The sequence below is a fragment of the Scyliorhinus canicula genome, chromosome 3, assembly GCF_902713615.1.
Source record: "Scyliorhinus canicula chromosome 3, sScyCan1.1, whole genome shotgun sequence".
NCBI lineage: Eukaryota > Metazoa > Chordata > Chondrichthyes > Carcharhiniformes > Scyliorhinidae > Scyliorhinus > Scyliorhinus canicula.
The window spans coordinates 14272481-14293784 of NC_052148.1; the positions used below are offsets into that span (position 1 = coordinate 14272481).

Below are 21304 nucleotides of genomic sequence, written 5' to 3' on the forward strand. Positions count from 1 at the left end.
AGTATTCGAGGTGGACAGGGAGTATTGGAGGTGGACAGGGAGTATTGGAGGTGGACAGGGAGTATTGGAGGTGGACAGGGAGTATTGGAGGTGGACAGGGAGTATTAGAACATAGAACATAGAACGATACAGCGCAGTACAGGCCCTTCGGCCCTCGATGTTGCACCGACATGGAAAAAAAAACTAAAGGCCATCTAACCTACACTATGCCCTTATCATCCATATGCTTATCCAATAAATTTTTAAATGCCCTCAATGTTGGCGAGTTCACTACTGTTGCAGGTAGGGCATTCCACGGCCTCACCACTCTTTGCGTAAAAAACCCACCTCTGACCTCTGTCCTATATCTATTACCCCTCAATTTAAGGCTATGTCCCCTCGTGCTAGCCACCTCCATCCGCGGGAGAAGGCTCTCGCTGTCCACCCTATCTAACCCTCTGATCATTTTGTATGCCTCTATTAAGTCACCTCTTAACCTTCTTCTCTCTAACGAAAACAACCTCAAGTCCATCAGCCTTTCCTCATAAGATTTTCCCTCCATACCAGGCAACATCCTGGTAAATCTCCTCTGCACCCGTTCCAAAGCTTCCACGTCCTTCCTATAATGAGGCGACCAGAACTGTACGCAATACTCCAAATGCGGCCGTACTAGAGTTTTGTACAACTGCAACATGACCTCATGGCTCTGGAACTCAATCCCTCTACCAATAAAGGCCATCACACCATAGGCCTTCTTCACAACCCTATCAACCTGGGTGGCAACTTTCAGGGATCTATGTACATGGACACCGAGATCCCTCTGCTCATCCACACTACCAAGAATTTTACCATTAGCCAAATATTCCGCATTCCTGTTATTCTTTCCAAAGTGAATCACCTCACACTTCTCCACATTAAACTCCATTTGCCACCTCTCAGCCCAGCTCTGCAGCTTATCTATGTCCCTCTGTAACCTGCAACATCCTTCCGCACTGTCTACAACTCCACCGACTTTAGTGTCGTCTGCAAATTTACTCACCCATCCTGCTGCGCCCTCCTCTAGGTCATTTATAAAAATGACAAACAGCAACGGCCCCAGAACAGATCCTTGTGGTACGCCACTCGTAACTGAACTCCATTCTGAACATTTCCCATCAACTACCACTCTCTGTCTTCTTTCAACTAGCCAATTTCTGATCCACATCTCTAAATCACCCTCAATCCCCAGCCTCCGTATTTTCTGCAATAGCCGACCGTGGGGAACCTTATCAAACGCTTTACTGAAATCCATATACACCACATCAACTGCTCTACCCTCGTCTACCTGTTCAGTCACCTTCTCAAAGAACTCGATAAGGTTTGTGAGGCATGACCTACCCTTCACAAAACCATGCTGACTATCCCTAATCATATTATTCCTATCTAGATGATTATAAATCGTATCTTTTATAATCCTCTCCAAGACTTTACCCACCACAGACGTTAGGCTCACCGGCCTATAGTTACCGGGGTTATCTCTACTCCCCTTCTTGAACAAAGGGACCACATTTGCTATCCTCCAGTCCTCTGGCACTATTCCTGTAGCCAATGATGACCTAAAAATCAAAGCCAAAGGCTCAGCAATCTCTTCCCTGGCTTCCCAGAGAATCCTAGGATAAATCCCATCCGGCCCCGGGGACTTATCTATTTTCACCTTGTCCAGAATTGCCAACACTTCTTCCCTACGCACCTCAATGCCATCTATTCTAATAGCCTGGGTCTCAGCATTCTCCTCCACAATATTATCTTTTTCTTGAGTGAATACTGATGAAAAGTATTCATTTAGTATCTCGCTTATCTCCTCAGCCTCCACACACAACTTCCCACCACTGTCCTTGACTGGCCCTACTCTTACCCTAGTCATTCTTTTATTCCTGACATACCTATAGAAAGCTTTTGGGTTTTCCTTGATCCTACCTGCCAAAGACTTCTCATGTCCCCTCCTTGCTCGTCTCAGCTCTCTCTTTAGATCCTTCCTCGCTTCCTTGTAACTATCAAGCGCCCCAACTGAAACTTCACGCCTCATCTTCACATAGGCCTCCTTCTTCCTCTTAACAAGAGATTCCACTTCTTTGGTAAACCACGGTTCCCTCGCTCGACCCCTTCCTCCCTGCCTGACTGGTACGTACTTATCAAGAACATGCAATAGCTGTTCCTTGAACAAGCTCCACATATCCAGTGTGCCCAACCCTTGCAGCCTACTTCTCCAACCAACACATCCTAAGTCATGTCTAATGGCATCATAATTGCCCTTCCCCCAGCTATAACTCTTGCTCTGCGGGGTATACTTATCCCTTTCCATCACTAACGTAAAGGTCACCGAATTGTGGTCACTGTCTCCAAAGTGTTCACCTACCTCCAGATCTAACACCTGGCCTGGTTCATTACCCAAAACCAAATCCAAAGTGGCCTCACCTCTTGTTGGCCTGTCAACATATTGTGTCAGAAAACCCTCCTGCACACATTGTACAAAGAACGACCCATCCAATGTACTCGAACTATATCTTTTCCAGTCAATATTAGGAAAGTTAAAGTCTCCCATAACAACTACCCTGTTACTTTCGCTCTTTTCCAGAATCATCTTCGCCATCCTTTCCTCTACATCTCTAGAACTATTAGGTGGCCTATAGAAAACTCCCAACAGGGTGACCTCTCCTTTCCTGTTTCTAACCTCAGCCCATACTATCTCGGAAGAAGAGTCCCCATCTTGCATCCTTTCTACCACCGTAATACTGTCCTTGACTAGCAGCGCCACACCTCCCCCTCTTTTGCCCCCTTCTCTGACCTTACTAAAGCACCTAAACCCCGGAACCTGCAACAACCATTCCTGTCCCTGCTCTATCCATGTCTCTGAAATGGCCACAACATCGAAGTCCCAGGTACCAACCCATGCTGCCAGTTCGCCTACCTTATTTCGTATACTCCTGGCATTGAAATAGACACACTTCAAACCACAGACCTGAACACTGCCGCCCTCCTGCGAAGTCAAAACTGTGCTCCTGACCTCTCTACTCTCAATCTCTCGCACCCCAAAACTACAATCCAGGTTCCCATGCCCCTGCTGAATTAGTTTAAACCCCCCCAAAGAGTACTAACAAATCTCCCCCCCAGGATATTGGTGCCCCTCAGGTTCAGATGTAGACCATCCTGTCTATAGAGGTCCCACCTTCCCCAGAAAGAGCCCCAGTTATCCAGAAATCTGAATCCCTCCCGCCTGCACCATCCCTGTAGCCACGTGTTTAATTGCTCTCTCTCCCTATTCCTCATCTCACTATCACGTGGCACGGGCAACAACCCAGAGATAACAACTCTGTTTGTTCTCGCTCTGAGCTTCCATCCTAGCTCCCTAAAGGCCTGCCTGACATCCTTGTCCCCTTTCCTACCTATGTCGTTAGTGCCAATGTGGACTACGACTTGGGGCTGCTCCCCCTCCCCCTTAAGGACCCGGAAAACACGATCCGAGACATCACGTACCCTTGCACCTGGGAGGCAACATACCAAACGTGAGTCTCTCTCGCTCCCACAAAATCTCCTATCTGTGCCCCTGACTATTGAGTCCCCAATTACTAATGTTCTACTCCTTTCCCCCCTTCCCTTCTGAGCAACAGGGACAGACTCCGTGCCAGAGGCCCGTACCCCATGGCTTACCCCTGGTAAGTCGTCCCCCCCACAAGTATCCAAAACGGTATACTTGTTACTCAGGGGAACGACCGCAGGGGGTCCCTGCACTGACTGCTTCTTCCCAGTCCCTCTTACAGTTACCCATCTATCTCCAGTCTTTGGTGTAACTACTTCCCTGAAGCTCCTATCTATGACCCCCTCTGCCTCCCGAATGATCCGAAGTTCATCCAGCTCAAGCTCCAGGTCCCTAACACGGTTTTTGAGGAGCTGGAGTTGGGTGCACTTCCCACAGATTAAATCAGCAGGGACACTGACGGCGTCCCTCACCTCAAACATTCTGCAGGAGGAGCATTGTACTGCCTTCCCTGACATCCCCTCTAGATTAAAAAAAAAACAAGAAAAAGAAAAAGAAAGGAAGAGCTTACCTGATATTACCTCAAACCCTGATCCCGCTGAAAGGTAAGCAAATTTAAAGGCACTCACTCACCTACACGACAGGCCCCTGCTCCCGCTTCCCAACCACCGTGGGGTGGGGGGGTTGGTTAGAGGAGGAGGTAGGGTGGGAAACACTCACAAAGTGTTTCGGGTTTAACTGTCAGTTGCCAACAGCCCCTCCACAAACCACCTTCAACTTAGGCTGACCGCACTGCACGTATGCAAATTTCCCCAGAACAGCTGATCAGTAGCTCTGCTCTGCTGCCCTCTGCTGGTTGCTTGCCTTTACTCAAACTCCTTGGGTCTTCTTCGCAGGTTCACCTTCGACTTAGGCTGACCGCACTGCACGTATGCAAATTTCCCCAGAACAGCTGATCAGTAGCTCTGCTCTGCTGCCCTCTGCTGGTTGCTTGCCTTTACTCAAACTCCTTGGGTCTTCTTCGCAGGTTCACCTTCGACTTAGGCTGAACGCACTGCACGTATGCAAATTTCCCCAGAACAGCTGATCAGTAGCTCTGCTCTGCTGCCCTCTGCTGGTTGCTTGCCTTTACTCAAACTCCTTGGGTCTTCTTCGCAGGTTCACCTTCGACTTAGGCTGACCGCACTGCACGTATGCAAATTTCCCCAGAACAGCTGATCAGTAGCTCTGCTCTGCTGCCCTCTGCTGGTTCTAATTGGAGGTGGACAGGGAGTATTGGAGGTGGACAGGGAGTATTGGAGGTGGACAGGGAGTATTCGAGGTGGACAGGGAGTATTCGAGGTGGAAAGAGAGTATTCGAGGTGGACAGGGAGTATTGGAGGTGGACAGGGAGTATTCGAGGTGGAAAGAGAGTATTTGAGGTGGAAAGGGAGTATTCGAGGTGGACAGGGAGTATTCGAGATGGCCAGGGAGTATTCGAGGTGGACAGGGAGTATTCGAGGTGGACAGGGAGTATTCGAGGTGGACAGGGAGTATTCGAGGTGGACAGGGAGTATTGGAGGTCGATAGGGAGTATTGGAGGTGGATAGGGAGTATTGGAGGTGGACAGGGAGTATTGGAGGTGGACAGGGAGTATTGGAGGTGGACAGGGAGTATTGGAGGTGGATAGGGAGTATTCGAGGTGGCAGGGAGTATTGGAGGTGGACAGGGAGTATTCGAGGTGGACAGGGAGTATTGGAGGTGGACAGGGAGTATTGGAGGTGGACAGGAAATATTGGAGGTGGACAGGGAGTATTGGAGGTGGACAGGGAGTATTGGAGGTGGACAGGGAGTATTGGAGGTGGATAGGGAGTATTCGAGGTGGACAGGGAGTATTCGAGGTGGACAGGGAGTATTGGAGGTGGACAGGGAGTATTGGAGGTGGACAAGGAGTATTGGAGGTGGACAGGGAGTATTGGAGGTGGATAGGGAGTATTGGAGGTGGATAGGGAGTATTGGAGGTGGATAGGGAGTATTGGAGGTGGATAGGGAGTATTGGAGGTGGATAGGGAGTATTGGAGGTGGATAGGGAGTATTGGAGGTGGATAGGGAGTATTGGAGGTGGACGGGGGGAGTATTGGAGCGTTACCAGTGCGAATGGATTGGTGAGAAGCAAACAGCTGCAGGGACAATTCGATAGGTTGATGACGGGAAAGGCGGTGGGCAGGGCAACGGGGTGCAGAATGAATACGGGATGAAGCCAAGTCGAATGTTGGCACACTAAAGCGCAAACAGAAGCTGCCCCCCCCCCACCCCCCCTCACACACCCAGCCCCCTCTAAACAACCAAACATTATAAGCCCCAAAGAAAAGGGGAAAAAACCCCAACACATTATACCAAGGCCCCTAAACCATCCCCTCCCAAGCACAACATATAAAAACCAAACTCGGTTCAGTCCCAATCCTTCAGCCCTCACGAATACCTCCGCCTCCTCTGCCATCTCAAAGTGATAGTCTTTGGAGTTATGCATAACTCTCAACTTCACCGGGCAGACCACTCCGAACTGCACATTACTCCTGCAAAGTGCTGCTTTCGCTCTGTTAAAGGCCACCTGCCGTCTTGCCAGCTTCACCATGATGTCCTGGTATCTACCAATACCACCGCCTTCCCATCTCGCCTCTCCATTCTGATTGACCCATCTCAGCACCTTCTCCTTCATCTGGTAACTGTGGATTCAGACTGTCACAGCTCTCGGTGGCACATTCGCCTTTGGCTCCAGCCGGAGCGACTGACAAGCCCTATCCAGCTCAAGGAGGGAGGCGTTCTCCTCCTCCCCCAACAACTTGGCAAACATCTCCGGAAAGTACTCCGTCAGCCTCCAGCCCCACGGGCAGACCCACAATCTGCAAATTCTGCCTCCGTGACCTGTTCTCCAGGACCCTCCACTTTGACTCTCAGCCCTTTATTTCTCTCCTCCACCTTCCGCAGCTCCTCTCCCATCGGGGTGAGCTGGTCGCTGTGCCGTGACAATGCCTCCTCCACCCCCTGGAACTCCTCTCCATGCTCCCACACTGCCATTAACGTCTTTCCAAGAGCCTCCTTTATTGGGGCCAACGTATTGTCCACCAACTGAGCGAGGCAACCATCTCCTTCCCATGTCGCTCAAAATGCTTGACGAAGTACTGCTCAAACACCACCACCATCACTTTGGCCAGCGTGTCCACTGTAATGGGCGTAGCCCCACTGGGCGAACTTGCTTCCGCCATCTTTCCTCCCACGGAACTCCCCACACGAGCTCTCAGGCGGACTAACGCTCGTTCCTTTTTGTCCTGTATTCTTCCGTTGGGTTTTCGACATCTTGTAATTACCACCACTCTTCTGAAGACCAATCATATAAAATTCCCCCCCCCCCCCAAATCTCGGTGAAAAGGGCCAAAAACAAAAGCTCTAGCAGGAGCGACCCAACGTGCAACCTCCACCTATACGTCGCCACCAGAAGTGCATTGAACTCCGGAATTTTAACACTGACATCGCTGCCCAGCAAGAAGGACATTGTTAAACTGGAAAGAGTGTAAACGAGATTCACGAGGATGCTACCAGGACCTGGTGGTCTGAGTTATAAGGAGAGACTGGATAGGCTAGGACTTTTCTCCCTGGGGCGTAGGAGGCTGAAGGGTAATCTTATAGAGGTTTATAAAATAACGAGGAGCATAGTTAAGGTAGACAGTCAACATCTTTCCCAAAGGTAGAGGAGTCTAGAACTAGACGGCATAGGTTTAAGGTGAGAGGGGAGAGATACAAAAGAGATCAGAGGGGAAGTTTTTTCACACCGAGGGGGGTGAGCATCTGGAACGAGCTGCCAGAGGCAGTGGTAGAGGCGGGTACAATATTTTCCTTTAAAAAACAGTTAGACTGTTACATGGGCAGTGTGGGTATAGAGGGATATGGGACAAATGTGGGCAAGTGGGACTAGCTCGGTGATACAAGCTGGGCTGAAGGGCCTGTTTCCATGCTCTGAATATCTATGACTCTATGACTCTAAGACAGTCAAAGGGCAGTTGAGGGAGGAAGGCAGAGGCTACACCTTCTGGAGAGGAAAACCCAAGGACCTGCACATAACACATGGAATTGGTTTCGGGATCAAGAACAGACTTGCCAACCGACTCTTGGAGTTGCTGTTGGCATTAATGAATGCCTCTGTCTCCAACTTTCCAAGAACAAGCAGGCAACGGTCATGAGTGCCTGCACTCCAATCCGTGATGCCGATGAGGAGTCCAATCAAGGCTTCTACTTCACCCTGGACACCATACGCTCCAACATTCCTAAGGAAGATAAGATCATCCTCCTTGGGGGCTATAATGCCAGGGTTGGAAAGGACTTCCTACTCTGGGAAGGAACCATTGGAAAGGAAGGAGTTGGGAACTACAGTTCCAACAGGGTTCTCCTGTGCGGAACACCAGCATGTCATCATTAGGACACTGTTCCTCCAAAAAGACAAGCTCAAGACTTCCCTGTAGACATCCACGATCAAAGCACTGGCACATGATCGTCGTCTTCATCATCCAATCCAAGACCAAAAGGATGCCCTCATCACCAAAGCAATGATCAGTGCAAGTGACTGGAGAACCACCGGCTCATCCACTCCTCTGGCCATCAAACTCCACCAGGAGCCGCAGACGATGAAGAAACGGCTCGGAAAAAAAATCAACATTGAGCGACTTCAATAGTCACGCATGCTAGTGAACTTCCAACAATGACTTTTCCAAAATCTCCAAAGTGTCCATTCTAATGGAGTGGAGGAAAACTTGAAAGAGCTGAAGACAGCCATCATCTCAAGCTGTGAAGAAACCGTCGGCTACAAGGCCAAGAATCACCAAGATTGGTTCAACAAGAACGACCACACCATCCAAGATCTCATCGACAAGAGGCAGAAAGCTAATCACACCTGGCAGAACAACATAACCAAGAAGGTAACGAGGGGAACTCATTAAACGGCAAAGATACAAAGAGGAACTCGGGAAATCAAGAACTAATGGTGGACTGAGAAAGCCAAGGAGCCGCAACTCTCCCCCGAGAAGCGTGACACCCTTGGCTTCTTCGTTGCCATCAAGGCAATAAATGGAGCCAATACCCTCGGCCTCACATCGGTGCGGAGTAAGGACTTGAGAGAGACAGAAAATATCAGCCTTTGATGGATAAAACACTTCAAAGAACTCCCAAACCGCGATACAACCAGAGATGAGGTCATGTTCGAGGAAATTCCCCAACACCCCATCAAGGATGTGCTTTGATCAAGTCGAAGCCTCCATTAAACACTTAAAGAATGGAAAATCCGCAGGAATGGACAGGATTCCAGCAGAGATTTTCAAGATGAAAGAAGAGAGCACCCGTCAACTACATCGGCTGCTCCTGAAAATCTGGGACAGGGAAGAAATCCCTGCCGACCTCAGGGATGCTGTCATCACCACCACCTTCAAGAAAGGAGACAAAGACAACTGAGGGAACTACCAGGGAATCTCCTTGCTCTCTATCTCCAGGAGGGTCATTGCCCGAATCCTCACCATATCCTTCTCTCAATCTCTGAAACACTCCTTCCAAAATGCCAGTGTGGTGTCCGACCAAACCATGGAACACTGGACATGATTTATCATCCATTCTACATGGCCTTCATCGATCTGACACAGGCTTTCGACTTTGTCAACTGGGAAACGCTTCAGAAGATACTGTCAAAGTCTAGCCGTCCAGAGAATTCACCAACATCCTTGGACTCTTCCACGGCAAGATACCTTTGACAATCCACCCGGACAAAAATAAAACAGAAACCTTTGAGGTCAAGACTGGAGTCAAGCAGGGATGCATTATCACCCAATCCTTTCCACCATCTTCATCACCACCATCCTTCACCTAGTCAAGAACAAGCCTCTGAGCGAAGCGAGCATTTTCTACAGGATGGATGGGAAAAGTTTCAACCTCAACTGGCTGAAATCCAAAAAGTAAATGGCACTGACATCCATCGTGGAACTTCAGCATGCGGATAACATCGCCGTCGCCACTCCACTGCAAGAGAATCTCCAAGCCATGCTTACACCTTCGCAGAAGCACACCCAAAGAATTAGTGTCAGCCTCAATCTCAAGAAGACTCAAGTTCTTTATCAACCCACCCCAGGGCAATATCTGGCTCTCTCTCCATCAAAATCAACGAAGAAACCCTCCAAACATGGATCATTTCCCCTTCCTGGGGAGTCACCACCCATCTCAGGCTGGCATCGCCACGGAGGTCCAACATGGTGTCCAATCCGCGAGCGCCATGTTCAGATACCGAAGGATGTGAGTCTACGGTGACCGCGATATCGGTGCTGATACCGGGATCCTTGTGTTCAAGGCAGTCGTCCTCCCAACTCTTTTATACGACTCAGAAACTTGGACTACATACAGGCGCCACTCAAGGCCCTGGAGAGGTATCATCAACGCTGTCTGAGACGGATTCTCTGCTACAGCTGGGAGGACAGATGTACTAACAGCAGCATCCTTGAAGGAGCCAAGAACACCAGCATCGAGGCCATGCTTATCCAAAACCAACTCCACTGGGCCGGCCATGTGCTTAGGATGGCAGAGGCCCAATTACAGAAGCAAATCTTCTTCACCCAGCTCAAGGAAGGTATCCGAACAAGAAGGGGACAAGGGAAGCACATCAAAGGCACCCTGAAGGATTACCTCAAGACATGCAACAGACGTCAATGCCCGGGAGGCCCTTGCTCTGCCGGACAACCATTTGCACAGGCATCTCAAAATGGATGCTTTGTTCGTAAGAACTAATTCAACTGATTCCCCTCATCTTTGGGGCCTTTGTTTAAAGTGTGCCCGCTCTACCTTGGGCTAAATTATGTGTCTTAGGAGGACATCGTTAGCTACCAGGCCCATGGCACAAAGAAACAAACTGACCTGGTGCTTCTGCTCTTTACCATGAAAGCCCGATATTGGAGGAAGTGCTTCCTCCATAACTCTCATTTTGGGCCTTCGAGACTTTCAAACTGGTGGGGTAGAGGTAATGACTGCTCACTGGGTACGGACATTTGCTGTCTCCTTTGCTGGTTTGTAAATTCTTCAGTCTGCACTCTCTGTGGTTCCATCGATGGCATGAATGCTGCTTTCAATTGGGTCACCTTTGCTGCTACGTTTCATGTACTCACGGCATGGTTGCTGGCTTCTGCTTTGCGTGACCTATCTTATCTAGAGAGGCTGTAATTTTAGACTGACACTTGCTTTAAATTGGATTATGAACACCAAAAATAAGATAGGTTACAGATTAGCTAAGTTTCTCCTGAGTACCGGGTGTTCCATTCACTCTCCTGAGATTTTAGGATATGACTGCTGATGTACTGATGCATCATGGTCTATGTCACTCATTAGTATCGCAATTCCATTGACCCATTACACCACAATTATGTTATTGGGTTAGTCATCCAGAGAGCTGGACTAATCATAGAATCATAGAACCCCTACAGTGCAGGAGGAGCCATTTGGCCCATCGAGTCTGCACCAACCCTCTGAAATAGCACCCTAACCAAGCCTATTCCCCCACCCTATCCCTGTAACCCCACCTAACCTGCAAATCCCGTCATCTGAAGAGTTCAGATCCCATCAGGCAACTCGGGGGATTTAAATTCAGCGAATTAAATAAACCTGGAATAAAAGTCAGGAACTGCCAGATTGTTGTAAAAACCCACCTGATTCACGAATATGCTTTAGGGAAAATAAATCTGGCTTCTTACCTGGTGTGGCCTACACGTGTGGTTTTTTGACTATTAACTGCCTCCTGCAATGGTCTGACAAGCTACTCCCTTGACCAAAAAATGTTTGTACGGCTAAGCCTGGCATTTACCAACCAGCCCATTTAACATCAATGGTGGGTAAGTTACAGAAACAATTATTCAGGATACAATGAGTAGTCACGTGGCAAAATGTGGGTTGATTAGGAAGAACCAGCTTGGATTTTTAACTAACTTCGTGAAGTTTTTTTGAGGAGGGAACAGGAAGTGTCAAAGTATCACACAAGACTGGTGAGAAAAGTTATAGCTCATGGAAGAAAAGGCACATTTCCAACGTGGATACAAAACTGGCTGAATAATAGGGGCAGAGGGTAATGTTCAAAGGAGATTTTTCAGGCTGGAGGTTTGCATTGGTGTTCCCCAGGAGCTGGTATTGGGATCTTTGCTTTTCCTGATGTATATTAATGACCCAGATGCCTAACTAATTTTGTGGAATTTTTTGAGGGTAAATAACGGGGAGCCAATGGATGTGGTATATCTGGATTTTCAGAAAGTTTTTGACAAGGTGCCACACAAAAGGTTGCTGCAAAAGATAAAGATGCATGGCATTAAGGGTAAAGTGGTAGCATGGATAGAGAATTGGTTAATTAATAGAAAGCAAAGAGTGGGGATTAATGGGTGTTTCTCTGGTTGGCAGTCAGTAGCTAGTGGTGTCCCTCAGCGATCAGTGTTGGGTCCACAGTTATTCATAATTTACATAGATGATTTGGAGTTGGGGGCCAAGTGCAATGTGTCCAAGTTTGCAGATGACACTAAGATGAGTGGTAAAGCAAAAAGTGCAGAGGATACTGGAGTCTGCAGAGGGATTTGGATAGGGTCGGGCAGATGGAATACAATGTTGACAAATGTGAGGTTGTCCATTTTGGTAGGAATAACAGCAAAGGGATTATTATTTAAATGATAAAATATTAAAACATGCCGCTGTGCAGAGGGACCTGGGTGTGCTAGTGCATGAGTCACAGAAGGTTGGTTTACAAGTGCAACAGGTGATTAAGAAGGCAAATGGAATTTTGTCCTTCATTGCTAGAGGGATGGAATTTAAGACTAGGGAGGTTATGCTGCAACTGTATAAGGTGTTAGTGAGGCCACACCTGGAGTATTGTGTTCAGTTTTGGTCTCCTTACCTGAGAAAGGACGTACTGGTGTTGGAGGGTGTGCAGAGGAGATTCAATGGGTTAATCCCAGAGCTGAAGGGGTTGGATTACGAGGAGAGGTTGAGTAGAATGGAACTGTACTCGTTGGAATTTAGAAGGATGCGGCAAGGGGGGGAAATCTTATAGAAACATATAAAATTATGAAGGGAATAGATAGGATAGATGCGGGCAGGTTGTTTCCACTGGCGGGTGAAAGCAGAACTAGGGGCATAGCCTCAAAAATAAGGGGAAGTAGATTTAGGACTGAGTTTAGGAGGAACTTCTTCACCCAAAGGGTTGTGAATCTATGGAATTCCTTGCCCAGTGAGGCAGTTGAGGCTCATTCATTAAATGTTTTTAAGATAAAGATAGATAGTTTTTTGAAGAATAAAGGGATTAAGGGTTATGGTGTTCGAGCGGGAAAGTGGAGCTGAGTCCACAAAAGATCAGCCATGATCTAATTGAATGGCAGAGCAGGCTCGAAGGGCCAGGTGGCCTACTTCCTGCTCCTAGTTATTATGATCTTATCTTGGTGTGCAGGGGTCAATTTCAAAGTTTGTGGATGATACAAAATTTGGAAGTATTTTAAATAATGAAGCGGATGGTGTAGAACTTCAAAAAAACATAGACAAGTTAAGTTCAATGCGGAGAAGTGTCAGATTTTGGGAGGAAGAACATGGGGAGACAATATAAAATAAGAGGTAAAATTCTTAAGGGGGTGGAGGAGCAGGGGGATCTGGGTGTAGATGTGGATAAATCTTTGAAGGTGGCAGGACGGGTGGAGAGAGAGTTAATAAAGCATATGGCAGTCTGGGCTTTTTAAAATAGGGGCCCAGAGTATGCTGGGTATGCTGAACTTATACAAGACACTGGTTAGACCACAGCTGGAGTATTGTTGCAAGTTTTGGGCACCACACCATGGGAAGGACGTGAACACATTGGAGAGAGCACAGGAGAGGTTTCCAAGAATGGTTCCAGGGATGAGTACCTTCAGTTACGGGCTGGTGTAGCACTTTGGGCTAAACAGCTGCCTTGTAATGCAGAACAAGGCCAGCAGTGCGGGTTTAATTCCCATACTGGTCTCCCTGAACAGGCGCCGGTATGTGGCGACTAGGGGCTTTCACAGTTACTTCATTGAAGCCTACTTGTGACAATAAGCGATTATTATTATCAGGATAGATTGGAGAAGTTGGGACTGTTCTCCTTGGAGAGAAGGAGGCTGAGAGGAGATTTGATAAAGATGTTCAAAATCATGAAGGGGCTGAACACTATTCCTGCTCTTAAAAGGATCAAGGACAACAGGGCAGAGATTGAAATGATTTGCAAAAGAAGCAAATGCGATGTGAGAAAAAACATCTTCACCCAGCGAGTGATTGGGGTCTAGATGCACTGCCTTGAAGTGTGGTGGAGGCAGGTTCAATTGAGGCATTCAAGAGGGTACTAGATGATTATTTGAATAGAAACAATGTGTAGGGATTGGGGAAAAGGCAGGGGAACTGCACCTGTTTGGAGTCAGTTCTGACAGATGGTGCAACTGGCCATCTTCTGCACCACAACAATTCTGTGGTTAACCTTGCCTGCTAAGGAGAACAATCCGAGCTTCTTTATTCCCTCCACATAACTGAAGTCCCTCATCCCTGGTTCCATCCCAGTAAATCGCCTCACTGCTTTCCCCAAGGATTTAACATCCTTCCAAAAACGTGCCTAAAATAAGGTTCATTCAAAATGTGATTGAATTGGTCTGTTACATCAATGCTGCAGCACCATTCAGTACCTTCTGGTGACGCTGTTGTCAACTCTATGTATTGACAGCACCACTAACATATGGGTGTGAGAATGCATTGGGGACTAGTCTAAATCCATATTTTTTAAAAATAAATTTAGAGTACCCAATTATTTTTTTTTCCAATTAAGGGGCAATTTAGCATGGCCAATCCACCTACCCTGCACATCTTTTGGGTTGTGGGAGTGGAACCCACAGGGAGAATGTGCAAACTCCACACGGACAGTGACCCAGGGCCGGGATTCGAAGCCTTTCAGGGTCCTCAGCGCCGTGAGGCAGCAGTGCTAACCACGGTGCCACGTGCCGCCCGGTCGAAATCCATGTTGACATTCACTTGACTGTGTATCATCCATGTTTCTGTTACTTCTAGATTTGACTATTTGAACACACACGTGGCTGGCTTTCCATGTTCTACCCTCCACTAATTGAAAACTCTGCTGCTATAAACCCAATTACTCATCACCCCTGTGTTTGCTGACCTCCATTTCCCCATTTTTAACATTCTTACCTTTGCTTTCAAATGTCCATGGCCTCTCACTTCCCTACCTCTGTAGCCCGACATCTCGGTAAAATGAGTTTCCCCAATTCTGACCTTTGACCATCCCTTTTCTTTTAATAAATTTAGAGTACCCAATTCATTTTTTCCAATTAAGGGGCAATTTAGCCTGGCCAATCCACCTAGCCTGCACATCTTTGGGATGTGGGGGCGAAATCCACGCAAACACGGGGAGAATGTGCAAACTCCACACGGACAGTGACCCAGAGCCGGGAGCGGACCGGGGACCTTGGCGCCGTGAGGCAGCAATGCTAACCACTGTGCCACTGTGCTGCCACCTTTGACCATCTCTAAAGTTAAATCTCTCCACTATTACTGGCTGTGCCTTCAGCTGCTAAAGCCAAAAGCTTGGGAACTCTCTAGTTAAACGGCCTCACGGTAGCATGGTGGTTAGCATCAATGCTTCACAGCTCCAGGGTCTCAGGTTCGATTCCGGCTTGGGTCACTATCTGTGTGGAGTCTGCACGTCCTCCCCGTGTGTGCGTGGGTTTCCTCCGGGTGCTCCGGTTTCCTCCCACAGTCCAAAGATGTGCGGGTTAGGTGGATTGGCCATGCTAAATTGCCCGTAGTGTAAGGTTAATGGGGGGATTGTTGGGTTACGGGTATGTGGGTTTAAGTAGGGTGATCATTGCTCGGCACAACATTGAGGGCCGAAGGGCCTGTTCTGTGCTGTACTGTTCTATGTTCTAAACCTCTATATCTCCCTCCATTTTTCTCCCCTTTTTAAAAATAAATTTAGAGCACCCAATTCATTTTTTCCAATTAAGGGGCAATTTAGCGTGGCCAATCCACCTACTCTGCACATTTTTAGGTTGTGGGGGAGAAACACACGCAAACACAGGAGAATGTGCAAACTCCACACGGACAGTGACCCAGAGCCGGGAACTTGGGACCTCGGCACCGTGAGGCAGCAATGCTAACCACTGCGCCACCGTGCTGCCCTATCTCTCCTCCTTTATGGCTCCAGACATTGTCTGAGCCAAGCCTTTGGCCATTTGCCTCACATCTTCTTCCATGGTTTTTTACAACATCTCGGTGGTGCACTTTGGGCGGTTTTATTTAATTAAAGATGCTAAATAAATACATGGGGCGGGATTCTCCGTCCCACCATCCCCGCTCTACGGAAAGGCGCACCCTCACTGGATTCTCCGTTCCCTCAGCTGGCCAATGGCGTTTCCCATTGTGGGCGATCCCACGTCATGGGGAAACGTGCAGGTGTGGGCGCGCTGCTGGCGGATTCCGTCGACGGAGAATCCCACAGACCGTCTCTAAATATTGCGATTTAATCTTCAGCTGTGGCTTAGAAGGAGCCCTGTCTTCTGAGTGAGGCACCCCAAACCATGAGAGATCTTGGCAGAGTAGATGGGGAGAACCCATTTATAATAATGGGCAAAAGAACCAGCGGCAACATTAGGATCTGGAGTGAGAGTGTGGCGGAGGCAAACTCAATCATGGCTTTCAAAGGGGAATTGGGTCCTTGCCCGAGGAGAAAAGATATGGAGTGCAATGGGACAAATCTAGAACAAAGGACAAAGAAAATTACAGCACAGGAACAGGCCCTTCGGCCCTCCCAGCCTGCGCCGATCCAGATCCTTTATCTAGGGTCTATCTGAGTTGGTGTCGCAGAAAGCTGGCTCCGACACGATGGGCTGAATGGCCTCGTTCTATGCTGTAACCACTTGATGATTCCAGGACCCTGAAAGGCTTCTTTCCCGTGTTATCCACACCTTTACTTGTACAGCTATATGAACTATATGAAAGACAGCAGAACACTAACCTGCAGGGAAGATGGTGCATTCTTCCAGTTTCTTGCTAATGCCTCCTTCAGGTAACCGGGGCATCGTTGAGGTTTTCTTAACATATTCATTGCAATTTGGAATATTTGGAGCTAGGTGAGACAAAGGGAAGAATGAGAAGAATTCAAGGCGATGGGAAATTAAATTACCCATTTAATTAAGATAATTAAATCCTGCATCAAATACACCCAAGTTCAGCTCAGAAAAATACTGCATGCAAGTGTTAACCCTTTCCAATATATCACGGGGTATGGTAATGGCAATGTTACTGCACTAGTTATCCAAAGACGTATATTAATTATAAAATGGACTAGGTCCAGAGAACTGGTGTGTATTATATACCTGCAGATGTGTGTAATGACCTGTGAACTTGCTTATTTACCTGTGAACAGGCATGGATTAGGAACAAATTCATCGGGTGGAAATTTCTCGTTCTGTAAAGACAGGGAATAATGGATTATTGATCCAGGGGTTTAAAGGAAAATCTGGATTATCTAGCAAAATTCTGAAGAAAGAGAATTGCCAGTTTTGTTCTCTTTCTCCTTTGAAGGTAATGACTTAGAAATCTAATCACACACAAACAGGCAAACTATAAATATCTCTAAGAGTGAAATATTGCATTCAGTTTCGCTCATGAAAACTAAGATCAAGCAGTGCTGAGCGTCAATTCATGTTGCAGTGTGTCCACTCGGATCTCCCAAAGATACAACTCTTTGATAACTAAAATAACTTGCCTTTATACAGCACCTTTCTCTTTCTCTCTACCTTTCCCCACCCTGACAGTGCATAGGTCTGTATTCCATTTAATGCTGTAGCTAATTATTCCTGGGGCAGGCTGCTAATCTGTCACCAAGGGTGTATAGCTTGAGGGGCACCACATCAAGCATAGCCACACAGTGGCGTAATGGTATTGTCACTGGACCAGAGACCCAGAGTGATGCTCTGGGGACCTGGGTTCAAATCCCACCACGGCAGATGGATAAATTTGGATTCAATAAAAATCTGGAATTAAAAGTCTAATGATGACTGTGAAACTATTGTCAATTGTTGTTTAAAAACCCATCTGGTTCACTAATGTCCTTTAGGGAATCTGCCGTCCTCACCTGGTCTGGCCTACAAGTAACTTCAGATCCACAGCAATGTGGTTGACTCTTAAAAGTCTTCAGGGTTGGGCAATAAATGCTGGCCCAGACGCCCATACCCCGTGAACGAATTTTTAAAAAAACACAGACACACGCAAACTAAGTGGTAATTTAGCATGACCAATCCACCTAACCTTTACATAGAACCATAGAAAAGTTACACCACAGAAGGAGGCCATTCAGCCCATCTTGTCCATACTAGCCCGAGGACATCCAGGTGCCCTTTCTAATCCCACCTTGCTGCACCTGACCCATAGCCCTCTAACCTACAGCACTTTAGAGGAATTTAGGGTCTCTGCCTCCACCACCAACTCAGGCAGCGAATTCCAGACTCCCACTACCCTTTGTGTAAAAAAAGTTCTTCCTCATGCCCCCTCCACACCTTCTGCCTCTGATCTCAAATCTGTGTTGCCTGGTTCTAGAATTCTCCACCAAGGGGAACAATTTTATCCTGTCCATTCTATCTCTTCCCCTGACATCTTTGGACTGTGGGAGGAACCCAGAGCCACCCACACAGACACGGGGAGAACGTGTAAACTCCACACAGACAGACCACAGGCTGGAATCAAAGGTGGGAAAATGTCGCACAGGAAAATTAACAAACACAATTTGACACTGGGCCACATCTGGAGATATTAATGAGGGTGCGGAACAGAGCAGTAATGTTACTAGACTAATAATCCAGAGGCCTAGATAACGGCCTGAAGAGAGTAGTTGAAATTTCACTATAGCAGCTGGAGGAATTTAAACTCAATTAATTAATAATTAATTAATAAACTACAACAAAATACGAGTCTCGTGAATTAAGAGTATGATTGTTCTATAAACCCCATGTTGTTCACTAATGTCCTTTAGGGGAGGAAAGTTTCCATCCTTAACTGGTCTGGCCTACATATAACCCCAAACCCACAGCACTATAGTATCAAACTGCAATGGAGTTGAACAAGACTACACCCGGAATGATGGCCTGGTTTTGATTTAAGCAGCAGATACTATAAAGTCGCGTACTGCTCAGTCAACCTTGCAAAGTCCTCGTTAACGGCTGGGAACTTGTGCCCAGACTGGGAGAGCCGTCCCACAGACGAGTCAAGCAGCAGTGTGACATTTTCATGCTCGTTGGATCATACATGCCGACCAATGTCTCACCTTCCTCCATTACCATCCCTGGGTATGTCCAGTCCCACCAGTGGCTGGTGTTCAGTTAAGAGGGAGTGGGGGTCATCTATTAACGTGGATAGAGGATTGGTTACTGGACAGGAAACAGTCAGTGGGGAATAAATGGAATGTTTTGACATTGGCAGTCGAGTCGAGTGTCTCAAGGGTCAATGCTGGGGCCTTGGCTCCTTATGATCTATGACCGACTACGATTAATGACCCAGACAAAGGGACCCAACAATTATTTATCTCTGTTTGCTGATGATACAGTTTGTAAGAAGCACTCAAAGAAACTGCAGACAGGTAAACTGAGTGGGCAACAAGGTGGCAGAAGATGTACAATGTGGTTGAATAAACTCGGTTTGTTCTCACTGGAACGACGGAGGTGAGGGATGACCTGATAGAGGTCTACAAAATTATGAGGGGCATAGAGAGAGTGTTTAGTCAGAGGCTTTTTCCCAGGGTAGAGGTGTCAATTACTAGAGGGCATAGGTTTAAGGTGCGAGGGGCAACAAGATGTACGAGGCAAGTTTTTTACACAGAGGGTAGTGGGTGCCTGGAACTCGCTGCTGGAGGAGGTGGTGGAGGCAGGGACGATAGTGATGTTTAAGGGGCATCTTGACAAATACATGAATAGGATGGGAATAGAGGCATAGCAGCTGAAGGAATTTAAACTCAATTAATTAATAAACCTACAACAAAATACGAGTCTTGTGAATTAAGATTATGATTGTTCTATAAACCCCATGTGGTTCACTAATGTCCTTTAGGCGAGGAAAGTTTCCATCCTTAACTGGTCTGGCCTACATATAACCCCAAACCCACAGCACTATAGTATCAAACTGCAATGGAGGACCCCGGAAGTGCAGAAGATTTTAGTTTAGACGGGCAGCATGGTCGGCACAGGCTTGGAGGGCTAAAGGGCCAGTTCCTGTGCTGTACATTTCTTTGTTCTTTGTTCTTTGACCTGTGGACCTATACACCTAGATCTCTCTGACAGTCCTCATCGCTATCTGCAGTTCCACCAATTCCTTCTCTTTGGTGAAGACTGGTGCAAAGTATTCATTTAGTACCTCATCCATTTCCTCAGGCTCCACACATGGATTCCCTCCCCTGTCCTTCAGTGAGCCAACCCTTTTCCTGGCTACCCTCTTGCTTTTTATATACATGTAAAAAGCCTTGGGATTTTCCTTAACCCTATTTGACTTTTCGTGACCCCTTTTAGCCTTCCTGATTCCTTGATTAAGTTCCTTCCTACTTTCCTTATATTCCACACAGGCTTTGACTGTTCCCAGCCTTCTAGCCCTGACAAATGCCTCCTTTTTCTTTTTGACGAGGCCTACAATATCTCTCGTTATCCAAAGTTCCCAAAATTTGCCGTATTTATCCTTCTTCCGCACAGGAACATGCCGGTCCTGAATTCCTTTCAACTAACATTTGAAAGCCTCCCACATGTCAGATGTTGATTTACCCTCAAACATCCGCCCCCAATCTAGGTTCTTTAGTTCCTGCCTAATATTGTTATAATTAGCCTTACCCCAATTTAGCACATTCACCCTAGGACCACTCTTATCCTTGTCCACCAGCACTTTAAAACTTACTGAATTGTGATCACTGTTCCCGAAATGCTCCTACAGAAACTTCTACCACCTGGCCGGGCTCATTCCCCAATACCAGGTCCAGTACTGCCCCCTCCCTAGTTGGACTATCTACATATTGTTTGAAGAAGCCCTTCTGGATGCTCCTGACAAACTCTGCCCCGTCCAGGCCCCTTGCAGTAAGTGAGTCCCAGTCAATATTGGGTAAGTTAAAGTCTCCCATCACAACAACCCTGTTGCTTTTACTCCTTTCCAAAATCTGTCTATCTATCTGCTCCTCTATCTCCTGCTGGCTGTTGGGTGGCCTGTAGTAAACCCCCAACAATGTGACTGCACCCTTCTTATTCCTGATCTCTACCCATATAGCCTCACTGCCCTCTGAGGTGTCCTCCCATAGTACAGCTGTGATATTCTCCCTAACCAGTAGCGCAACTCCTCCACCCCTTTTATATCCCCCTCTATCCCGCCTGAAACATCTAAATCCTGGAATGTTTAGCTGGCAATCCTGTCCTTTCCTCAACCAGGTCTCTGTAGTGGCAACAACATCATAGTTCCAAGTACTAATCCAAGCTCTAAGTTCATCTGCCTTACCCGTTATACTTCTTGCATTAAAACATATACACTTCAGGTCACCAGACCCGCTGTTTTCAGCAACATCTCCCTGTCTGCTCTTCCTCAGAGCCATACTGGCCCTATTCCCTAGTTCTCCCTCAATTTTTTCATCTTCTGACCTATTGCTCCAGTACCCACCCCCCTGCCATATTAGTCTGAACCCTCCGTGTGACACTAGCAAACCTCGCGGCCAGGATATTTATGCCTCTCCAGTTTAGATGCAACCCG

At 47.3% G+C, this 21304-nt stretch overlaps 1 protein-coding gene across 5 annotated transcripts in view; it reads right to left on the reverse strand.

Annotated features, from left to right (window-relative positions):
* Window positions 1-21304, reverse strand: part of LOC119963825 — an 83314-nt gene that overhangs the window by 24397 nt on the left and 37613 nt on the right. For all 5 annotated transcript variants that reach the window (XM_038793146.1, XM_038793143.1, XM_038793142.1 and 2 more), the window contains exons 7-8: window positions 16952-17003; window positions 16551-16661 (exon numbers count right to left, since the gene is read on the reverse strand). In XM_038793146.1, coding sequence (XP_038649074.1) covers window positions 16551-16661; window positions 16952-17003 — 163 coding nt within the window. The remainder of the gene's footprint in view (window positions 1-16550; window positions 16662-16951; window positions 17004-21304) is intronic.